The sequence below is a fragment of the Thermobia domestica genome, chromosome 13, assembly GCF_964235325.1.
Source record: "Thermobia domestica chromosome 13, izTheDome1.hap1.1, whole genome shotgun sequence".
Lineage (NCBI taxonomy): Eukaryota > Metazoa > Arthropoda > Insecta > Zygentoma > Lepismatidae > Thermobia > Thermobia domestica.
In genome coordinates, this window is record NC_137466.1 from 121,935,909 (window position 1) to 121,960,949 (window position 25,041).

The 25,041-nt window shown below is 33.8% G+C and overlaps 1 protein-coding gene across 22 annotated transcripts in view; it reads right to left on the reverse strand.

Moving 5' to 3' along the window:
- Positions 1-25,041, reverse strand: part of l(1)G0196 (inositol hexakisphosphate and diphosphoinositol-pentakisphosphate kinase) — a 331,048-nt gene that overhangs the window by 11,937 nt on the left and 294,070 nt on the right. For 19 of the 22 annotated variants that reach the window (XM_081736359.1, XM_081736372.1, XM_081736379.1 and 16 more), the window contains 3 exons: positions 22,114-22,155; positions 10,535-10,888; positions 9,064-9,270 (listed from right to left, as the gene is read on the reverse strand). In XM_081736359.1, the coding sequence (XP_081592485.1) occupies positions 9,064-9,270; positions 10,535-10,888; positions 22,114-22,155 (603 nt within the window). The remainder of the gene's footprint in view (positions 1-9,063; positions 9,271-10,534; positions 10,889-22,113; positions 22,156-25,041) is intronic. The other 3 variants (XM_081736376.1, XM_081736377.1, XM_081736367.1) reach the window with 3 other exon arrangements.

Sequence of the window (25,041 nt, forward strand, 5' to 3'; positions counted from 1 at the left end):
CACACTGGTGTGCCGCGAATGAGCCGCTAGTGTGCCGCGAGGAAATCGAAACAAAATTATCTTTTCTATAGCAACTAAATTAGAAGGCAAGAAAAATGTAAATGAAAAAAATAAAAAATGTAAATTTTAAATTTGTATTTCACATTTCTATAAACCTCTACAATGGAAAAAATTGCTGTAATTGTAATATATTATTGTACATACATTACTGTGTAGGTGCTAAGCTATGTAGCTAATAAAAAAGTATTTGTTGTCATTGTTATGACCCTTATTGTTTCTTTATTGTTGCAGACTATTTCATAACTTGAAATTTTAAATTATCATTCAATCCTTTCGACAAAGCAAACGCATAAAAATTACCTACATTTGTGTTTTAGAAGTGCAAGAAATTTGTTTCTTCGTTCATTATTTAGTGGTCTCCCTTCTTAATAAAAGATTGGATACAGTTTTCGAAAAAAAAAGTGTATTTTTAAAAACCTGAGTCCTATATTTCATTGCAATTGTTTTCTATTTTTAAATTAGAATGTAAAATAAGCATAATGATTTACCACTGGGGGAAAACCGTGATCGAGCTTTCTTCTCTGAAGGTGATCAGTAATCTCAGAAAAAATACCACGGAATTTTATATTTACAAATAATAATAATAATATCTATGAGTGTGCCGCAAGTTGAAAAAGGTTGGGAAACGCTGGTCTAATTCAAAGTACTTGACATTATGCATATTTAAATTATTTTTGTTAAAACAAACAGGTCTTGGCAATGTAAAAGAACTGTATTTCGATAACAAAATACACTTAAAATTTAAGTTCAGGTCGACTTGTACTTAATCTATACTGTTTGGTTATATTATTATTCAGATTAATCATGATAGGAACGAACACTATGGTTGGATTCCAACGGCGCTTCAAAATTGCAACCCGTTCATCTATTTTACCCCAATGAAGGTATCAAATTTTTATTACGAGCAAGCAGAATATTTCTCTATAAGGAAGCTTTCCATAATAGCGCATGGATATTGACCCTATTTGTAAGTTGAATTAAGTGTCCTGGTGGTACTAATGTAGAGTAATTATATTTTAAGAAATTAATGCATTATTAAGCATGCAGTGTTTAAATGTAGAATGAAATAAGTTTTGATTTCTATGTAGTTAGTATTAAATGGACATGACGAAAGCCCGGAACGTGTCAATAATTTGTAGCTAATAAGAGAAGTTCGGAAGAAAGCACTCGCCTGCAGAGAAACTAAGCATGTCTTTTGAAGGACCAATTCATGCTGATTACAACAAGCTAATAAAATTCCTGTACGGTTGAAAACTGTTAGAGAGATTCAACTTGGAAGTTTATATGAAAAAATTAGTATATGCACATTTAAACGCGTTAAGTAACATTATTAGCAACGAATATTGACATACGAATTGAAATTTACCGGGAGTAACAGAAAAACCTGTTTTGCAAAACTAACGGGTCTGTTACTTAAAATCAGTCATTATACTGTTCACAATAATGAAAATTGATCACTGTTGTTCTTCTGTCCTATGAAGAAATGACGCAGCCAAAAGACGCCCTTGCACCATAAGCATTATATGTGCAATTGCGTTGCATCCGTTAAGGGAATAGTTTGCATAACCAAAGCGAAAAGCAAATTCGACAGGTGGTTCAAAAGGTATATAATTTGTTCGGTAACATTCCTTGTGAAGCGCAAATTAAAACAATTCAATGTATCCCGGTGATCGGAACTGATTCATTAGCATGGGCACGAACTTTGATTGTTTCATTGGTACATCATTACGTCCGGATGAAGAAGTTTCATACTATGTACAAATCTCCTGCTATAATCTTTAATTGGTCGTAATCCAAACACATCAAATGGTTGTACAAATAGTGTGTAGTTCTTTGGTATGTTCTCAAGCACTACGTCTTTGCTATCCGTCATCCAACTTGCAATGGACAAATTGTCTGTGAATGGACTCCAGTGATCAAGCAGTGACAAGTTCAAACCACCAAAAATGCATAATAACGGTAGGTCGCTAGGAGGTGCAATCATGCATTTAACGTTGAATTTCCCGAGAAGTTCTCAACCGTACAGGAGTTTTATTAGCTTTTTGTAAGCAGCATGAATTGGACTTTCAAATGTCATGGTTAGTTTCTCTGCAGACGAGTGCTTTCTCCCGAACTTACCTTATAAGAATGCATCAATACAATTGTACTATTGAATGACTTACCGCATGAGTGTAATGGAATGTAATTGCATGTAGTATGGAAATGTTGAGAATAAACTTTCTGTTGTAATTTTGAAATTTTATATTGAAATAATTAAATTATTGTCTTTTGAATCAACTGTATGTATATAAACTTCTTTACAAATAATTTTGGAAATTGCATGAAGGTATTTGCCATTGAATGCCATTTGTTAGAAACTATTTCAACTATTTTGTTCGTATTAAAATAATGCTTGATGATTCTGAAGTGTCAATTAAATTTGAAAAGAATATGTATGAATCTGGTTTGACATCCGTTTGAAATCTGTGTGTTTTGGTTCACATTTTGAACTCTAGATCTATATTTTGGTGTTGAAAAGGGACGTTAAACTCCAAACAATCAAATAATTTTGCAACTCCAATGTGTTGGTCAATTCTAAAAAATTTCTGTGTTTCTTGTATCAGGAGTTGATAAAAATGACACTACACTGAACGCATTGTTAACTGGCCCCAACCCACCGATATCATGAACACCGATTTAAGAAAGCGAAAGAATAGTTTGGTTTATGTTAGGTAAACGCGGTGTCTATATTCTTCGCCAGCACTATCCAAAATAATGCTCACACCAATTCTACATAGCGTTGGCTCGATGACGCAGTGCTTAATCCTGCTAAAACACCTCACCGTCTGGAGATATGTAAAGTCAATGAGTGGCTGTAATGGTCACTAGAGTGCAATCTAGTCACGGTCGATAACTGGTTTGGAAACAATCAGCCTGCATGATAACTTGCTAACAACTATGTACACTCTAAAAATTATGACCCATCGGATTAAACCATGTTTTGCCAGTTCTTCATGTAGGACTTATCCGTGTTTCCGGGTTAACAGAGATATTAGTGCTGATCTTCTGTTTTCACCCCTCAGAAGCTACAGCACACAATATGGATCTAGTAGATACATATACGCCTAATTTCTCCTGCATTGAATACAGGGTGATATCTCATACCGTCTACAGAAACAACTCTAGTTAGGCACAGATTTTACGGAAGCTTAATGCTTCCGTGAGTTGTTCCCAACACGGTCGTGACACCACAGACCGAAAAAACTGAATGTCCACATAGTTTTCGAAATGAAATATCTGTTCAGAATCCAATGATTTACTCTGTCCACCTTCCTGTAATTCAAGCGTCTCTGTTATAAATTGGTCGACTTGTATTCAGTCTCCTTTATGAAATGAAATATCATTACTGAAGATTAGAGCATTTATTCAAGTCATCACTTTAGAACAGCGCCGTTTGAAAATTTATATAGAGTGAGGCATCTAAAAGTACCACCTAAAATACAGAAGAACGTTAGCGATATATGGTTTGCGATTAATAGCAATATCAAATGTGGAACGTCAAATGAAGGTATGGTGTGGTAGGAAAAATATCGACAGTTGGGAAATCAGGAACGAAGTTTTTTTTTTTTTTTTTTTAAATGGAAAGATAGAAAAAATATGAACATGAAAGGGCACAAGTGGAGAAATATAACGCAGTTTATATGCTTCCCTTGCACATAGTAACGGAGAAACGCCCATGGGAATGATCGTAAACAGAAAGACAAGTGACTCACCTGACTGCCAGCACATCGGTACATATGCCGTATGAGATATCTGACAGAACAGTTCTTGACACGCAGCAATTTGAGACTGCCGAGCCACGAGATCGTACTAGTTCACAGGAGGCAGTCGTAGTGTTAAGAGTGAAGGTGGTGTTTACATACACAGAAAAAACCGATATGATCCTGACCTATGTAGAATGCAGGAAGAATGTCTCAGAATCCTGCCGTGTGTACACAAAGAAATACTTGGACAAACGGCAGCTGTAGTGACATCTTTTTAGTAGGGTTTTTGTGAAATACGCTGCTGAAGTCGTCTGGTGTGAATTTTACTAGGCGCAGCCATATTGGTTACAAACAATCTGTTGCTAAGGTGGTTGCTAAGGCAGTTTCAATGGCGTTGTATGTAGCGGCTGTGAGTCTTGTGAAAGGAACTTAAAATTATGAAAAAATGGCTATATGTTCACCTATAGCAGTGAATATATTTACTTTATACGTATAGGAAGGCTATATGTATCATAATATGAAATAAAATGACTCTACATTTTAATTCCTTCAATCTCCAATAATTTGCTGGACAACAAGTGAGTGAGAATCCCAAGCATGTACATGAGCGCCCCTTAATAATAATTTTAGATTGAGTTTAATTAAAATTATTGAAAATTGTTATGCTATATACATCTGTCATATTGTTTGTTTAGCTTCAGTGAAAATGTTTAATATGGAAGAAACTTGTTTATAAAATTAGTGATAACATATTCGGAACAAAGGAGTACAGCGCTAGAATAACCAATGCATTTTAAAGCATACAATTACGAATACATTATCTCAGAAATTTAGCATCTTCGTGGAAATAATTTCCTAATTTATTCCTCATTCTTTTGTTAGCGGATGTCCATTCTTTGCTTGGCACTAGTAAAGTTGAAGTGCTTCACCAGAAATAATTAAATAATTTAAAAGGCATAACTCTCTAACTATCCTATATAATGTCCTAATGTTATCTGAATTATTTTCTTTGCGTCTACCACAAACGACGTACAGATTTGTAACATGCCAGCATATACATGTATTAAAATTCATAAGGAGAACACGTACCAACTTACGCTGGGTGGTCACTTCACATAACACTACACCTATGATGATTAAGGGCAGCTTGAAGCTCGAGCGATGTAAGGATGCATCTGTAGGGAGCAGGCGGATCAGTGAAGTTGGGTATGCGTGAAAGAAAGACAGGTACGAAAAGCGTACACTAGCCAGGACTAATAATCACTACAAGTGGATTTGCATTTCAATTTCTTAGTAACTATGGCACGTTTTTAACGCTGTTTCTTTAACACAAACAAACTATTTGCTGAGCAAAACAATATATTCACATAAAAAACTACATGCGTTTTTTATGTGAATATCTGTGAATATATTGTTTTGCTCAGCAAATAGTTTGTGTTTCAGTATATACAAAGCAAAGCTTCTACTTATGGAAAATATTACAGCTGTTTCTTTGTTCTCCCTCTACATAAATAATTTTCTTGCACAGAAGCATTTTCGTAGATTAGACAAATTTTCAAATAGTGATCCCGTATTTTTCATGCATACTTAGCGTAGATCGATAGGATGGAGCAATTATATTTTATGTCGAACGGGATGAGAGAAATTAACAAGTCCGGTTTAAACTTTACTATACTGCGCGTACTATACTCTTACCAAAATTCATATGCGGTAAGGTACGGTTAGGTTAGGTTGTGATTACTGAAATACGGTTGTCTTACATATATGTGTAATGCCGATTTACCAATTTCAAAATCATCCATTGCCTGCAAATCTCAATTGTATCAAGAGTTTCAAATTTTCACACATATATGTAATCACAAAGGTAAAATTGTTATCGAACTTACGCTGGTGAGGATCGAAAAGAGCAGAGGCAGGCGAGTATCACACTCCATGCTGGGGCAGGCACTGTTCGAAGATTATAGTACGCCTTTAAATGTGTGATTCAATTATCAGTTTACTAAGATACGATTTTCAGTGTTCTGAGTATTAATATATATTAAACAGCGAAGTTTGCCTAGAAATGTCACAAACAAACAAATAAACAAACACAAAAAGATAGAGCAAGAGAGCTTTGTTAAAAATATGTGTATTTTAATTTCTTTCTGGCAGAATATGCAAGGACAAAAAGCGTCCTTCAAAAACATTGCGATATATCTGTTCGCCCAATAAGTAATTAATCACTATATCGCTTGTTGTAGAGTGTGGCTTTGGTTTTGTTTCTCTTTAATATGTTATACAGGTATAGTACAATATTTCTAATTTCATTCTTGAAAAGAAAGAAAAAAAAAATCATTGCATGTACCTCTTAAACTGTTATGGTTATATCCGAAAACGAAACAAATCAGTTTTATAGGCGAGTACCATGTAAACTTCTTCATATAACCCGCTTAAAGCTGGTTTGTTTGTAACCAGCTAGCTGAACAGGAAGCGGAAATGACGTTTACTTCACCAGCGTATTAAGGGACACCGGAAGTGTGCGGAATAAGTCAGTTGCAAATTGAGTGGGTGCAGTGATTAACTAACCGCAGTGAATCAACACATTAGCTCCCGTGATATTGCTAGGGAAGTGTATTACGTATTCTGTATACACATACGCTTTACTCATATGATATCTCCATCCATGAGAAATTACATGGTAATGATTTTGTGAACCGTGTTCGGTTTTGCACATGAGTTTTAAGACACGACACTCCAGATTTGTCGCGTATCCTTTCACCGACGGGACAACTTTCACCGATCATGGAAACGTTAACCTAAAGAACATGCACTACTGATCTGTAACAAATCCACATTGGGTTCGCCAAGTGGAACGCCAGCGCCAATGGAGTGTTAACGTCTGGTGTGAAATAGTGGATGAACATCTCCTTGGACCTTTTTTCATAAATGGGACACTGAATGCTGATCGATACATACACTTCTTACAAAATGAACTGCTAACACTATTACATGGCATACCGCTTCAGACAAGGACAGAAATGTGGTATCAACATGATGGATACCCAACTTACAGTGCACGACGCATTACAGCATGTTTAAATATGTTCCTCAATCGGTGGGTAGGACGGGATGGATCTGCCAAGTGGCCGGCTTGTTCACAAATTTGAAGCCGTTAATTTTTTTTCTCTTGGAGAAACTGAAGGACATTAATCGACTGGAACGTGTTAACACCACCAGACAATATGCAACGTACTACTGAAGCATGTAAGCCCATTCCACATGCGATGCTATATTCTATGGGACAATCTTTGTGTGTGCGCTTTGATGCCTATATCACAGTGGACGGTCAACATTTTGAACATACACTTTGACAGACGCCCATTGGACATGTCAGTCTCTATGATTTTTCGACATACTGTCATACTCATTGTTATTACGTTCTGTACAATGTCAAATAAATGGTGCTGAATTTGTATCATGTTTTCTTTCCTGTCGAATGCCATAAGTTCGTGTTTCTTCGTCTCTTCCCATGACTTCTGACAGCTCATACTCACCGCAGTACTGGTGGTCAAGCGAGTCACTTGTCATTTTACTTACAATCACTCACATGGTAGTATCTCCGTTGCTATGTGCAGTAGAAACATGAGACAAACAGCGTTGTATTTTTCCGGCCGCGTGTGCACTTTCATGTTATTCATGTTTTCGTCCATTACAAAAAAATCACTTCGTTCCTGATGCTCCATTTGTCGATATTTTTCCTACCATACCATATTTCTATTTGAGGAGTCCCATTTGATGACCGAAAATCGTATATCGCTAATGTTTCTCGTTTCTTCGGTATCTCAGGTGGTATTTTCAGATGCCTTACCCCGCATATTCTTATTACTTTTGGCATTGAAGTATGCTGAAATGCATAAAATATTAAAAAATTAACTTCGAAATTAGATTAATGAACGTAACAGACAGGGACTCCGAGTTTTGAAAAGCAGTAGGGGTGCCCTAATCCACAGCCACAAAAGCAGGCAGCGGATATGAAATATTCCTAGGCTTAGTGGAGTGTCTAGGGATCATCCCCTGAAATATTCTGAAAATTAACTCTCCTGAAAATGCAATTTTAGGTATTTTTTTTTTTTTAATTAGTAGAAAATGCCCTTGAATGAGAATATGGCTTTTGCGGAATTTCTAATTCCCATCAAGAGTGTTCTGTCGAACAGTCGATCATTTGATGAAAATGGTTTGCCACAGTTTCAAGCTAGTATTTTTTGCTTCTTGCTTGTGGACATGCATGACTGTCTTGTTGTTCAATTTTTCTTGCGTCACGGTGTTGCGCAGATAACTTTTTAATCTTTGCAAGGTGGAGAAAAAACGTACTGTAGAAATGTGTAGAAATGGGTATATTTAAAGCAATCTTAATCAATTCAACCGCATATGGAGTCAATTCACTATCGTGCTTGTTTGAGAGAAAGAAGCGCACTAAGTCTTCTTGACTTTTAACAACAAAACTTTTAGATTCACTCACATCTAATTTTTCTCTGCAAACTTAATCTTTCAGAGTCGAAGTTATCCTTATAGAAGTCCACTATAGAAATGTAATATTTAGTTTTTGAAAAAAGAAGTGTTTCAATTTCTATGAAATGAGCCATAGCAGCTTTAGGAAATGAATCATCGAACTCAAAAGCTAATCAAGTCTCAGTGATCAAATTTTCACCATATGTTACTTCGCAAATAACGATTATTTTCTGAAAATTTGAGAATTTTCAAATCTTTTCCTTTTAAAATATTTCAGGCTGAACATAACCGAGTTTTGAAAAATCGCAATGTTTGAAGACCCATAACAAAAAACAGACTTTGTGGTATCAAACCTCTTTAGGAAGAATACTACGAAATTCATATCTTTAAAAGTTAATGGTGAGTGAAAAACTATAACTTGCGTTTCTCAAATTTACCATTCAATAATTCTTTAAAGGAATTGTAGTGTAGGACAAAAATATTGCTCATTTATTATTTTTTAAAAATCAATATGGACATATGTCGTGCACACCAAGAAGGCCACATTAAACACCTATAACTTGGTATGAAAAAAAAATCTTAATTAGCTTGGTAGTGCAAAATTAATCTGAAGTGCCTATGTTTTATACTATGAGTACTATTTACATTTTAAAAGCGGATGATTATTTTTGAAACATTCTGTATTATGTTTGTGTATCATATTCATATACAGTTCATATATTCATATGCAATAACAGCCATTTAATTATGAAATGCTACTGCTTCTACTTACTGTTACTAGGAGACTGCAATCTTAGGGGTGGAGGATGTCCCTGAGGAAGACGAGGATTCGAAGGATACTTGGGTGGCGAACTCAGCGGAGTACGGAATATGACGCTTGTCATTCGCTCCAGAAACATATCCAACTGACGCAGTGAAAGAGCATTGTGAAGAGTTTCCAATGGCCTAATTGACGGTACACCTCCACAACCTTCTATTGCTGCTATGCAAAACACAAGTTATTTAATCACAGAAAGGAAAATCAATTAAGATAATTAAGTACATAACACAATTGAAAAGTTCAAACTTGCAAATAGAAATTGAATAAATAACATCTGAATGCAATAGAGGGTGAGGAAAGAATACAATATTTTTTTTATTTTTAAAATAGCTGACGCAACGCACGTAAAATGATAATGAGCACTAAACAGGCCTTGACTACAATCTTAAATTACCCCTGAGAAAGGGAGACAGATGATTCTTAAAAAAGATAATTATAATTTTCCGATACTCATACTGTTTTTAGCTTTACTGTATCTTTAGTTGTATTACAGATTTACATAAACAAATTTCAGATGATATTGATACATAATTCCATGATGTTTTACAGATCTATGAAAGTGAAACACAATTTCTTCACAATAAAACACTGGAAAATGAATTTTGGCTCTAGTTTTGTTCCCATTTAGAGTTACCAACTCTTGGTGGGATAGTATAGAATTTTTCTATATATGATATAGAAACAATACAAGAAGTATACTGAACTACTACAAATAGTAATGGCTTATTTGAACTTTCCCTTCTCCTCACCCTCTCGCACTATATTCAATAAATACATTAATTCAAGATCGTGTATTGGCATGAATGAAATTTAGAAAGAAATATACAACTACTTTAACGAAAGTTATTTTTACTCGCTCACATATTGAAACTACACAAATCTTGTGAATGACTACTAAAGAGTACTCATGACTAGCCTGAAACAATGCAGTGCAACATTCTCTATATGATCCTAGAATACATTTTAGGAAACAAGAAACATAATTCTCTCCCATCACGAATGACAGATTTCACTTGTTTACAAGTGTTATGAGTTTCTATATATTTTCCCGTTGTTTATACAAGTGTTTATTTATCCTGTTCAATACAAATCCTAATTATAGTTTCCCCTCACACGTTGTCATGAAATTTCTAGGAGCGGTGTTATCACAATGAAATACACACCGTACTCACAGTCAATAGACATTTATGCGCAGAAAAATTTAAATTCAGAAAACAACTTGGATATACAATTCACATATTCCCAGATATACATAAAAGAAACATAACATAAGCGCATCTTTTACTTACCTCATCGAACATACTATCACAAGGAACACAGCACATGTTAGTAAATACGTAAGATTTGTTAGTTGGGTAATTATTTATCATTTTTTTTTTAAAGTAATACACATCAACCATGCGAAAGAAAATCATAAACATACCTGATGCTGTTGTAGTATTAGGAGCCATATCCTTTAGATTGGGAGCACTGGATGAACCACTGATAACAGCTGTGCTGAAGAGGCCACTCGAAGATCCTTTGTTAGGAACCATGGCTCCGCTGAAAAGCTTGAAGAAGTTCATCTGACCTGCGATGCTGTGGCGGTGACGATGCATGGTGTCTGGTGGGAGAATAAGGTCACTGTTGCGACAGATCAACCCAGGAATTTTGGAATATGGGATTTCAGGACTTGATAATGAGTGAAATAAAGGCACTCGATGAGGACAGTGATTTTTATGACATGGATGCAAGGAAGTTCTACAGTGCAAACATGGATGAGGAACGTCGAGATGTTCTGACAGCAGAATGAGAAATGGAAGAGAAAACAGAAAAAAAAAAAAACCAAAAACATGAAAGAAATGAACCAAATGAAGAATTCTAAAAGAAAAACAAAAGACACTTTAAAACAAACAGCAATTTGCTGCATTTCCTTGTAAATTGGTATTGCATTTTCAATTACAAACCAAAAGATCATTCGGAACTAAGCAATTTTCTGAGTACTTCCAATATGGTGTTTTTCTTAAATGTTTACAGTGAAATACGAATTAGAAAATGGAACTAATTATTCAAGTAACATGAAAAGGGCAACTTCTTTTCTATGTAGCACATTTCTTCAATGGGCAAAAGTTTCTGAGCTACTTTTAGTTTGGACGACCTTAAAATGTATTTTTTTACCAAAGTAATTGCGCATTTCAGAATAGCAGAACATACATCGACATAAGAATAACATTTAACAAATAATATGCCATTCCAGAATATGCATTATACTATGCCATAATGATCATAGTACTGTTTATTTGCAGCTTTGCTCATCAGATATGAGCGCTCTCTACCATCACACTTTGGATTAATTACTTCAGCGACAAGAAATTTAATAAACTAAGTAAATAGTGTAAAAGTTGCACAACAGAACTCACAAATTATGAGATGCACAAATATTAATTTCATCAATTCTTTCTCTGTGACATTTGACTTTAGATTATTTTCTCTTTCTTCGAGATCATCGACAATTCATTCCAGATACTCTGTACGATAGCCTCTTAGATAATTAATCCGAATTTTCTTCAAAAATATGACATATATCAGAAACAAAAATAACACAAAATACGAATTGCTATAAATGGCATATCAATAGATTTTTCAACTATAGAAAAAATGATCACATTATTATTAACTTCTTAAATCATGAAACTTTTAATTCAAAGCATAAGAAGAAAAAATTAAAATTTACTACATCCTTATTGCGCATTTCAGATAAGTATTCTCTTAAATAAATGTAACAATTTTGTAAACATATTATTTTTTATACCTAATGAAACAAATACGTACTTCGAAATATTATTGAATATTCAAATCAATGTAATAATTTCAATTTATATAATGTTATATGATTACAAGGAAAAAGCAACAAATTCTTCTATAAAAGGAACTTATTTACACAAAACTAAAAAATACGAAAAAAGAAAACAATATGGACCACAAGATATACGTTCACCAAGCTTAGTGGTAAACTATTTGATCACCAGAAAAACAGATTGCATATTAATATAACAGTTTCTTTAGTCAATTAAATTATGCTGATCACTGGAGATCCATCTTCTAATAGTCCTGTGACTAACACCAATGGATACTGTTTAAGTAAAAGTATGAATGTTTGACCACGTGCTCTACTAACTGCTCATATTCCGCATATATCCAAGCTCTGGGGCCATAGGCCAACTTCGATATGAATAATAATAGAAACAAAGTTGTCAGTTCAGCAGACTATTTTCTCGAGCCCGCACGATACTATCAATATAGCATTATTGGGAAACGGATTTGAGGTGTTCATGGTTCTCCCTCACATAACAATGTAAACGTTTCTCGTGTCACTTCTGCGTGACCTTACATTTTATTTGAACAGCCTACTGAACTGGAAAAGTTGCTTTTTCATTTAACAAGGGGGCCTTGCGTGTGTAGAGTCCAAACGGATGGTGGAATTCGGAAAATTTCATTGTTTTAAATTGAAAACTAGCTATTTCCAACAATTTCCTCTCTTTCCATTTTTTCTCCCATCTTCACTCCTAACGGAGTTGGTCTATGGCCCTGGACTTTTGATACACTCGGTTTAGTCCTATTGCACTAAGAGCGATTATTTTTAGAAGAAAGTTCGTCCATTATACATATATTCAACTGACTAACGAAAGTTTTCAATTTGAAAATTCTTATTTCTCATTAGAAAATACGAAAAAATATTTTTCTTTTCTTCGTTTCTATCTGCTAATTCAATTTGATTTTGAATATTTAAAAAGCACTTTATCAAATATTTTATAATGTAGTACTCTGTTTCTCTTCTCAACTTACCACATGTTAATTTTCATTTACAAATTAGCGTATAATTCCAAAGAGTACTTCAGTTTTGAAGTGTTCTAAATTGTAAAACAAGTTCATTTCAGAATTCATTCAGGATAGTAAAAGCGACATTTATCCTCAAAGAATTTTTTTTCATGGTCCTTACTCAAGCCTTGTTGGCTAATGAAATTCTCCGCGTTGAGATTCGAACCCAGGACCACACTTATATGAGTCACTCTCCTGATTACTCACAGAATTCACTTCTCAAAAGAATTCTAACTTAAGAAAATTTATTTTGTATAAATTACCAGTTCAATAACTACAGCATTGTGATCTTCAGAATCAACTAGAATAATAGATTAAATCATAAGTCTCGCAATATTCAGGTGCACAACATACCTATAATTATTGCAGTACAATGAAAGCAGGCGAACATTCAAAATATAGGCCCTTGTATTGGACCGTATGAAGCCATCCTCCTGCCACTTCCTCCATTGCACGTCGATACCACCTCTTGTCCTTAGATCAAAGAAGTCAATCATTACTGTTTCCACTTTCTGCTGGTTGGTGAAGCATCGTAATTTTGGGAAGTGTGCCATGGACCGAAACAGATAGTAATCCGAAAGGGCATGGTCAGAATTATATGTAGGGTGTGGCATCAGATCGGTGTCATCAAGTTCCTGCATTTTCTCTTGCGTTTTTCAAGCCTTTTTTTTTTTTTTTTTTTTAAAGCATACATCCAGTCCAACTGTTCGGAATAAAATTCGACATTCATGGCACAATCATTGACAACGAACTCGAAGTAAATTAACCTCTCGTAGTTCCATCATACACAGAGCATGACTTTATGATCGAAACAGCCCAGTTTGACGACCGGTTATGGAAGTTGGCCCTTGCTCAAACACTGTTTTTGCACGTTCAAATTTCGGAAAAAACACCCACTTTTCGTAGCATAATAATTCGTTTCTTAAAATATATATACATTGCGCGGATTTTACAGTTGTCGGCACAAATTCCCTCTCCTCTATGCCTGAGCTGAAGCCAACTTATATGACACAATATGGGAGCTCTATGTTTTTCCCCGAGTTCGTAAAAGTGACGAAATACAGTGAAGTAGGAGAAGCCGAGTTGATTTGACAATCGCCTTGTGCTGATGGATGGATTTTCTCAATGGTATGTCGTATGACCTGCTGGGGAGGCCGGACCTTAACTGATCTTCGATATTTTTTACGATCTGTACGAAGTTTCTGGAACTAACGAGTTGCTGTGCTGAGGTTCACTGCACATTCTCCTTTCGCATAACAAATGTTTTGAGTTGCCGTTCCAGTTTTATGGACAAGTTTGAATTCTTATAGTAACAGTTTACGTATCACATATTGTTGAGAACTCACCGTCACTGCCACTAAAAGCTGATGGAGTGGCAGCCTTCGAGTTAAATAGGCCGCTTGCCGAACTACCTCTTGGACCAGTTTGACCTTGTACTTGGACCAGTCGATCACAGCGTATACACGCACCTGCTGTTTCAGTTGTGGAAATATTGCAAGACTTAACTCATCCTTGTAATTGTGTTGTATTGTTTCATTAAAGATTTTTAAAAATATCTGCGTAAGTTGCCCGACATATAAAGAGAATTCATTAAATTCCAACAAGGTAACATTGTAGAACTTTACGCTTGGAAGTTCTAGGAGCAATATCTGGACTTTATATAAAATAAATTAATCCCCTGAAAACTTTCAGTAAGCACTAGAAGTCAAAGAAAAATAGCTAGTTTTTTATAAATGAGTTTTTGTACAGAAATGGAATCTTTAAAAGCAAAGCAAAGTTAAAAAATATTCACACAATTCATCAAAAATTACCATTTATGACAACCTAATATAAATTGAAATTAGGATCTAATTGTGACCCCACATAGAACAAGTTTTAAAAAATTATATTTACTTCAAGATTGTCGAAGTACATTTTAATCAATAAAGAAATGTTGCTGTCTAACTATCTCATACACATGGTCAATGTAATTCATTTTCAATAAAATGCTATTACATAAATTCTGAGAAATGCTATTACATAAATTCTTGAATATATAAACGTGAAGATTTTCGATTGGAACAATCCTGGAAGGCACTAAAGAGCTTAAAGAATGGATACCAGCGATCAGTATTACTGTTTTGTTATCGCATTGACTGTTTCTTTAGCAAGTAAATATTAAGATTACTACTAAGCTTGCACTGTAATCGGGACATCTTGCTTGATCATAGACACGATATCCCAATATGTAAGTAGAAAATACTACTGTATATCATACATACTACAAAATGGGAAATAGAAATATGACTCGAAGATTCAAGAGTAGACAGAAAATGAAAAAAGAAAAATGAAATAAGCTGTAGTAATAAACAAGAAACGAAGCATAGAAGCAATTATCAGAAAATAATCAACCTGATGGAAACACGAAAATGATAAATGTGAGCAAAAATAAAATGGAAACTTGAAAGCACTACATGCAATATAACTACAACAGATTACATTTATAATCACTATTCAACTTTTCCAATTATTGATTAAGAATAATTGTATGTAAAATGTTACATTAGTAATTAGGTAATTCAAATATATTAATTTTTATCTTCAATGAAAATAATGTATCTTCAAAAAGAAACACATTGAACTTTGTGGAAAAACCAATGGTTTTAGTATACATTATATTCATAGGAATTAATTCCGACCACGTACAAGACAATGCCGTATATATATATATTCGTAATGATATCTGGCAAGTATAATGACATACACATATTTACTATTGTTTCTTATATATGTTTTAATCTAACGAACTTCAAAAAAGATAACCACCGGCAATTAATTAAACTGCAGACACAAAAATGAAATAAAATAATACGCAGTGGATTCCCATTTAAATTGTGTCGAATAAAGCACTTTCACTTCTCATCATTAGTTGGAAGCAGTGTTTCAGCGTTCTTTCCAAATTATATCTGCTCACATTTATTGATTATTGACTGACAAAAAGTATGCAGAAATTATTCCCTCGTCTTCCCATAAAATATCCAACTTTTTAGAAACAAATTGTAACTTAGAAGTAGATAGCCGAATTCTTGTGCATGTGTACTAACGAAAGAAGTATTCTATAAGTACGATATTCATCTTGATATTACTAATAGCACGAACTTGTTTATACTCTTCCACTACCTAATTTTTCTAACAAAGTTACAAAATATTTCACAATTTCCAAACTGTTGCTTGAGTTTCCAGATTAATTGGTGAAACATAGACTAAGCTTGATTTCAATCAGGAATACAATAACGAATATGTATTAAATACTGGTATTATCCGATCTTCTAATTTCATATTGGAAAGATAAATGCTTCACACCTACAAATATTCGAAAATCATTTTGAATTGTCTACAATACAACATTATGAACAAAGAAAAGATTTTTTTTTTTTTTAATACGATTTAAGCATCTGATACATAAGTCATCATATTATTTTTATATTACTTAAAATATTTCGAAGTAATACCTCATTTCTTTTAAGTTTTGAAAATTCTGAAGGAAGTTTGGGTACAAATGTTCCACTATTTTCGTGCTTTTGTTCTACTTTTTTTTGATTAATTAAGTCTGAACATCCTTTTCCAGCACCGGAATTAACGAAATAGAATCCAACTGTTTAAAATAGAATTCGTACCGCTATTCGCATTTTTATCCAAGGCAAGTACCCCCGGAGATCGAACCCAGGACTACGCGCACAAATAGCACACCTATTAGCCACTTGGCCATGAAAGGGCATACTTCAAGTTCTCATTGCAGGTTTCGACGATAAAGTAAAGTTCAAAATAGTGAAATACTGGATACAAATCTTGTCTTATTTGCCAGGATATGACCTAAGATATGAACAACAAATAAGAAGAGTAAGAAAGAACTTCAGAAAAAGACCTTACGTGATGCATTTACTGGAACTCGACATAAATTCAAAATTAATGGAAAATGTTACCAAATGCAACTTATCTGATAACACAAGTACTATGTAAAGAAGAAATATCTATTACTTTGTTCTAAAATGTTACTTGGAAAACTTCCAGAAAACATTGCGAGGCCGATGTGTTATATACTTTTTGAAACATTATACACAAGGAATGTGAATATTAACAAGAAGTAAAATTAAAATCACACATACTTTATTGTTACGAAAGGAAGGCTATATTAACACAAGCAGTTAAATTAACTAAACAATCATTTAGTTACTTCATGCGTTTGAAGAAGTATTACTACTTTTCTTCAAAATTGTATATGAAAAGAATATTAGTACTAATTACGGGGTATGCCCGTTCAACTTTAGTCGATAAAGCAAGTTAAAGTTGTAAATTACACTAACGCATACAGATAGTTAATAAATCGGATCGCCAACTATCCTGATTACGTATCATGCACAAGAATAAAATCTAGTTCATGATATTAGAAGGTAACGGTAACCTACGATATAGCACATAAAATATGTAGTAAGTATAGAATTTAAATAATTAGAACAAGAAAACTGTATAAAGTCAATACTATACCTTCTCTAAGTTCTGCATACTTGACGTCAGCATATATATGCAGTTATGTTGTATAATATTATTTGATCATATAAATCTCAAAATGCTTGACTGATATTGTTTACAACTAAGACATTGCGAACCTTCAAACTGTTATAGACAGCGGTATCCACGTGACGATGACAAAACGACCCGATAATCTCTGACTACAAGTAGCTATTCCACAGTTGACTACACATTTATTATGTTAAGCAAACAAAACTACAACAATTTAGTGTTTCAAACACAAGTAAGTCAGCTCTTTTTTTTTTTTTTTTTTTTTTTTCAATAAAGGGTTAATTCAACACCATGTACAGCCATCGCCGCGGCATCACAAGCCACATGAGTCGCACGCTAACTACAAGGAAATGCAAATATTATCATATCTAATAATAAAAGCAAATTGTTAAAGTTCGTGTATTGTGTGAAAAATTTGAAGCATAATTTAAACTAAACTAATACGTCTTAACGTATAATTATAAGAACGTATAACTAATATGTATAATTATAAGAAGACTTCTTACGAGCTATGTAAGACAGTACAGCAGGTGGTACAAAAACAAAGAGTGTATATCTGTATGTTTTTTTCTGCCTTTTTGAAATAAATTTATGATTCTTTGATGGTTAAATATATGTGTTATTGAAAACTAATTCAAAACTCAATTTCTTGTTGTTGTTATTTTTTTAAATTCTATTATTCAATGCAATGTTATTTTTTATTTTGGACATTTAAGCATAATAATACACACATTCGTACATTTTTTAAAAATTTTTTTAAACGAAACATTTATATGCAATATCATCACTACCCCTTTCGTTGGAGACACTGTATTTAATTCACGTATTAGCTAATCACGGTTACGCAAGAATACACTACATGAGGGAGAAAATATTAAACACTACATGAAATAAAATGTTAATTCCTTGATAATTTAAATTAAATTTACGAATCAGCAAGTATTTAAATATTTTCCACTGATAATTTATAATTAAATCCAAATCTAAGACAGCTTTTTTAACCTATCCTAGAAGATATAACTGTAATTAATGAATGTATGATTTACGTAAATTGTTTCCAACGAAAGAGTTACGGACAATATTGAAATCAGAAATATCTTTCTTGTTTGATTATCTACTTGATAATGAATTTACGGTTTATAACGAAGATCAATAAAATTACTGAAATCTAAATACTACACCCTTTTGCATTCTATTTTAAGTAACCTCTCGACACAATATTTGTTTCTATATAAGAAAAGTAAAGAAATTCAATAATAATCATTACATTTTTAAAAAGGATTCTCATGTTTTAACGTAAAAGTTAATAAATTAAAAAACAGAGTATAAAGCTCTTTTATTATACAAAAATATGAAATTTCAGGAGACATTTCAGAAAATACATTAATGCCTGTTATTATGTATGCGTATTTATGTGTAATGTTTTTTTTTAGCTTATAGAAATATAAGAATTTCATGTAAAACTAGAGAAAATTTCTTGTTAATTCATTAATAGTAATATTTCTTTCTCGATAACTGACAGACACACCACAGAGATCTTTTATTATTAATAATAATAATTTCTTTAAAGTAATGTCTTGAATATTAAAATTCCAACATTTTAAAACAGTATGCAGATTGAAGTAAATAGCTGCGTAGCCTAACAGACAGCATGGTACCGAGGTGCATTTTGTATGTTTTTCTCCGGTACTCACGAACTCATTAAGAACTTCCCGATTCCTAAGGGTCGTATAAGCATCAGACGAGACATACATTACATCCGATTGCACTCGTAAATCACGCATAAAGCTGATAAAATTTGTCAGCAACTTTTTACAATTCTGATTTCAATGATTCTTTCCCTGAAAAACCATGAGTGTCAGAATTCTATGGATTAACGATTATATATACACAGGATGTTAATGAACTACATGAACATTGACGAAATATACCTTTTTTGGATTGCTTATGTATGATTTACTTTACGCTAATATAGTCCACCACTCCATTGATTTCTCGAATTCATAATAGCACGTTTTGAACAGCTTTAACCTTCAAACTATGCACTTTTCCATACAGGTACATATGAACTTTTTTTCTTATTTTGATGTGAGCAATCACCTCTTACAGTTTGTCGGTATACTTCATTAACATCTTCCATACAGGGGTGACCTCCCTCCTCCCTCAAGGTCATGATACAACTCCATAAAGTCTCCTGACATGTTCCAGCAACAGTAATATCTTCTAAACTTTCTCTCCCAATATTTCTGATCTTCAATAAACACCCTTCATGCTACAGACGTGATTAAAATTGTTGTTCTTGTGTAAATGTTCATGAGACAGGTTTACAGTCTCACCTTCCCTAAAATTTCATGATTCTTTCTTGTAAACACTTTCCAAACTCTCTTTTTTCTCTTCTCTCCTCTCCTCTCCCCTCTCTTTCTCTCTCTCCATATTATATATATATATATATATATATATATATATATATATATATATAGTTAGTTTCTAAACACCGACAACGTTTGGGAGGTGATTTCTGACAAGACAAGAAAAAAGTTCATATGGATCTGCAGGTAAAATGCTTAGTCTCATAGTCGGGCTGCCCAAAAGCATGGAGAAGCTCCATTGCAACAGGCGTTATTTTCAACACGTTAAAATATGGAGTGGCAGTTTATATCAGTGTAGAGAAAGTCACACATATGCCATCCAAAAGTGCATATTTCAGTAACTTGTGTGCAAGGGATTCTCTACAAGGCATAATTCCCAAACATGCTCCCAACAGAATTCTCAGATAAGCTCTTGATTTAAAAGTGGGTCTAAAGTAGGCAAAAGGTAAGCCCTTACAACAGTGAATACGGATTGCGTCAGCAGGAAAAGTCTGAAGTATTCGGGAACGCCAGTTCCACAGTTCATCATGTTTGGAATAAGCGTTATGTGATGAATTATTTCACGCTTTGTGTGTTGAAAAACATTAAATATAACATGGAACAATACATCGTACCAAGCGTTATTCCGAATACGAGGAAGCATTCTCTAGCACTTCCGACTTCCGCTGTCAAGGTTTGTCTTTTACCTCGTTATTTTACATTATACGAGGCGGATAAAAAAAAAAAAAAAGTTTTAAGTGGGACTGGCGACATCGATGACGCTACGCGTGTGAGGAAGCATGATTCTTGTGCCTGCAAAAGAGGTATAATTGTCAGTATAGAGTTGCGTACCTGAGAGTAGCAGTGAGTTGAAACGACTGCCGTTACGCAAAATTCAGCCAAATGAGAAGTGAGGTTTGTGATCCGATTTCTCAACGCAAGAAGACAGAATACAGCTGATATCACAGCAGAATTGCCAAACACTGTTTTATATGCGACGTACCATCTAAAACCGGCGAAGAGGAACGTTACGTCTGGAATTATTCTGATTCATGTTAAGTACTGTAGAGGCAATCTAAAATTTTAGATAGGAACTTTCTAATAGCCCCGTTTACAATCCTGATTTTGTCCCCAGCGATTTATTTTTTCTCCTGAAAAGGTGGCTTGCTTCGCAACTTTCAATAACAATGAAGTTCTCAAGGCATCAGTTCTCGACTGGATGAAGTCTCAGACGGCAGATTTCTACACAGCGAGTCTACGAATGCTTGTGGCACCCTACCAAACATGCTTGGAGCTTCATGGTAACTATGCACTTTTTTCTCCTTTTATTTTTTCTTTGCAATAACCAAACGGCTTTTTATTTTTATTGGACATGCGCCTTGTATCCCTATCTTAACCCACATAACAGAATTTTAAACTGTAAGTTTAGTTTTACTATTATTATTATCATCACACATTACTTATCATCATCAACGAAATATCTCCAGTGAACTGTTTGGTCATTCTTTTCTGAATTCACATAGTCTATATATATTTCGTTTCAATGCATAAGTCTACAGTTCCGCTACGTCAATTGATTTATTTTTAAATCTTGTGCTATTATTATTATTTACTTAAGTTAGAATTTGATTAATCATAGGCCAAAATATTACTGAAACATTTCTGTCGTCAGTTCACACGTATCTTTGTTATTAATTTCCTACAAATTACCCCTCTCATCCTATCCTTTCAAGTAAGTATAGTACTTAGATCTAACAGGAAACACTTCGATCTGTCCAAAGGCAAAAATTCTCATTCAGTTTTCTATGTTAAAATGGATGACAAAAAATACAGTTTTTAAGGGGGTAGACTGGTTTCAGGCACCATGTTTTACGAAAATAAAAATATCGTACTGTTTTTATCAAATGTAAAGATGAACTTAGATATAACTGTAACCTTCAATAACAATACACCTTTCAATTAAACTGAAGACATGCGAGAATTATGTGACCCATACCAACACATATTAAGTCAGGATTTAGTCAAAAATTCGATAATATGAATATGTGTTCAGAAAAGTTATTTTACCCAGTGCATACATACGTATTGTTCCACTTCAAACTAAAACTGTTCTGGCAGTGGACCATTCAATTTAAGAACATGTTAAAGTCTAGCCTTTAACTACATATACAAATATAGTAAAGATTCAGTTAGAAAACAGTAAATAATCCATTTTCATGCATCACAAGGAACATACCTTCTTTGTTAACAGCTTCCAAGCTTTGGTAATGTAGTTCACCTACAGCATATGAAAGACAGAAATGTATTGCGTAGTTAAAAAAAATCATTGTCAATTCAAAAAAAAGACGACAGAGGTGTAGTTCTGTAAGTACACAACTCGATTAAGGGTTGACAATTATAAAATAACACAACATTACATGCTGATGTTGAAATATCATGCTATTTCACCTAAAATGCACATTCATGTTACGTCTGTACTTCCAGTATACAGAATTATCTCCCTTTTTAGATATGACAAATTACTATATAGTTATTTGAATATACGGTAGGAAAACATGTTCACACACAAAAAAGCTGTATATTCGACATCTATACACCCATGCAGTTCGTATTACTTTCATCATGAAAAAAAGTTTAACGAAAAAACAAAAACTTCAAATATTGATACATTTGCTATTTTTTCTTTAATTATATTTTCTGGAAATTTAAACACTAATACGCAAACTCTGTCAGGTTGCATTTGAAATTTACTATTTCGATTTTCTATTAAAATTTCTACATATTGCCAGTTATGCATTTTTCTTTACCTTACTAATAATTTTACCTTTTCTATAATTTGTCAATATTTTTTATTCGTTCTTAATGTATTTCAAGATGTTTCTTGAGCTAATAGGTGAAACTTTTCCGATGAACTACCTCGTGACTCTACGGTTAGCAGACCCAGACTCAATTTCCAGTAGGAGTTCATGTAGTCTGGAAACCCACGCTAAGCTGCAGATCCACGTCTCATATAGCTTATGTGCAGAAAGGGACATTGAATTCTACTTCATCCAACCAGTTTTCCTTATGCGCTTGCCGCTTCTACACTAACAGAATTCCTATTTATGTTCAATCAACAATAAAGTGAGCGACCATCCTAATCAAATACGACAATTATGAGAACATGAACTTATCACTTTAAAACTTCAACAATTGGTCACGCCATCTAGGACCACTACGACAAAATGCTGGTTATCAAATGAGCAAGGTTAAGTAAGTTAATTAATAATATCAAACGACGGTCAAACAAATGATCAGAGGTGCTTAATTCGAATGAAAAACAAAAATAAATAGAAATGTCCTTATAAGAATTTTCACAATTTCAATAAAGAGGATACTAAAACCAGGAAGGTGTAACGGAATAAGACACACACACACACTGATCGGTGGAATTAATTTCAATTATATTACAGAGAAAGTTGCAATGATTAACAACTACCTTAAAAGGAAGAAAGAGAAAAAAAGCTTTCCTAACAAATGTCTCTTGATCAGCTCAATTATAATAAGCTCTAACGTCGATCAATGCACGTGGAAAATGGAATAGAATTGAGACAACAGAACATATCCTAAACATTGAAGCCAGATTCCCAGTCATAAGCCAATAGGGTTATAACATACATCTGTTAATGTGGTCTATTCTTAAAAATATTTTCTATCTTTAACGTTAAAAGTAGGACGCAGGCCAATATTTCAGTTTTACATTTTTCGTATCCTATTTCATTATACACTATTTCTTTTATGTTACGAACCAACTTACATTTGTTTCCCCTCTCAATCATAATTTTACAAGGAGATTTTTTTTTAGAGTATTATTCAAAGTTACTAAACATGCACTGTTTAGAGAATGCTTAGATTAAACAGACGTAAAATAAATATCTTTGGATCGGAAATAAACAATGAATAACAATATATAGAACATCTATCACCTTCCTAGAACATAAAAGAAAGAAAACGACAATAACAAACAATGCTGCATGTTTGTGGCATCATTTCCTGCTAAATTGTTATTGTCTTTTACCAACTATTTCGCCCATGCTACCCGACAGGTATGTCCACGTCATGCAAGTCGTAGCAGACTGTGATTGTCGACACAGGCTGTGACAGGTACTGTTTGAATTTCTCCGTCATTTGGACCGTACTCGTACAATGGTTCTGAGTGACAATCTGATTTTATCTTCGACGGGACCTGCCACTCAGGGTGTTCCTCTTCACCGATTGACTTTGGGGCGAATTTGTATGTCGTCATCAACTTGAGTACTGTCCTTCGTGACACATTGTTACTTTCGCCATACTCGAATCACATAACGAAGTGTCAATAATTTGTTATCTTTGGAAATCAGAGCGGTTGCCCATTACACACTATTACAGTCTGCTTAATTCTTACAGTGTCGTTCTACTGTTCTTCATGTAGTATGGAATTTGTTAAAAAACCACCACCATCAAGTCCGGCACTATGGTAGCCGCCTGGCCGTTTCCAACCCAGACATCTGACGAGTTTCAAACTAAAGGCGTTTACATTAAATTGATAAAGTATATATATTTTTTTACATATATATCTATAAACAGGGCCGAATTTAGGAGGGCGCAAAGGAGTGAGAAGTTAGCAGTGAGTTTTGCAAAATCAATAGCTTAAGTCAATTTTCTGGAGGTTGAAGGAAAAGATTCATCGAGAGCAAACACTTAGCATTTCCAAAAGAATTCCACATTCACATCAGAGATACCTAAAAGCATTTAAAAAACTCGAATTTAATTAAAATGTACTAGTAGTTATTGATGCATCCCCCTCAGAGAATCCTGGATCCGGCCCTGTCTATAAAGATTATTCAAATAAAACGTCTAGAGCTTATAAATCATAATGAGCTGACGACAAAAAGATGAAACAAAAAGTGAGATAGATAAATGCCATAGAACTCAATGAATGGAGTATAATGTTTTTCAAATAGGACCCCTTATCATGAGGCACTGAGGAGTCACTCGTAAATTTTAAATGGGAAGGTATATCATTTTATATATCACTAACAAACAAAACAAATTTTGTAGGAAAATTGGTTTCGTGTGGGGTAGTGTCTACGAAATGGTTACCATAAAGATTAGCTTGCACAGTCAGATAAAATGTCCAGTGCTT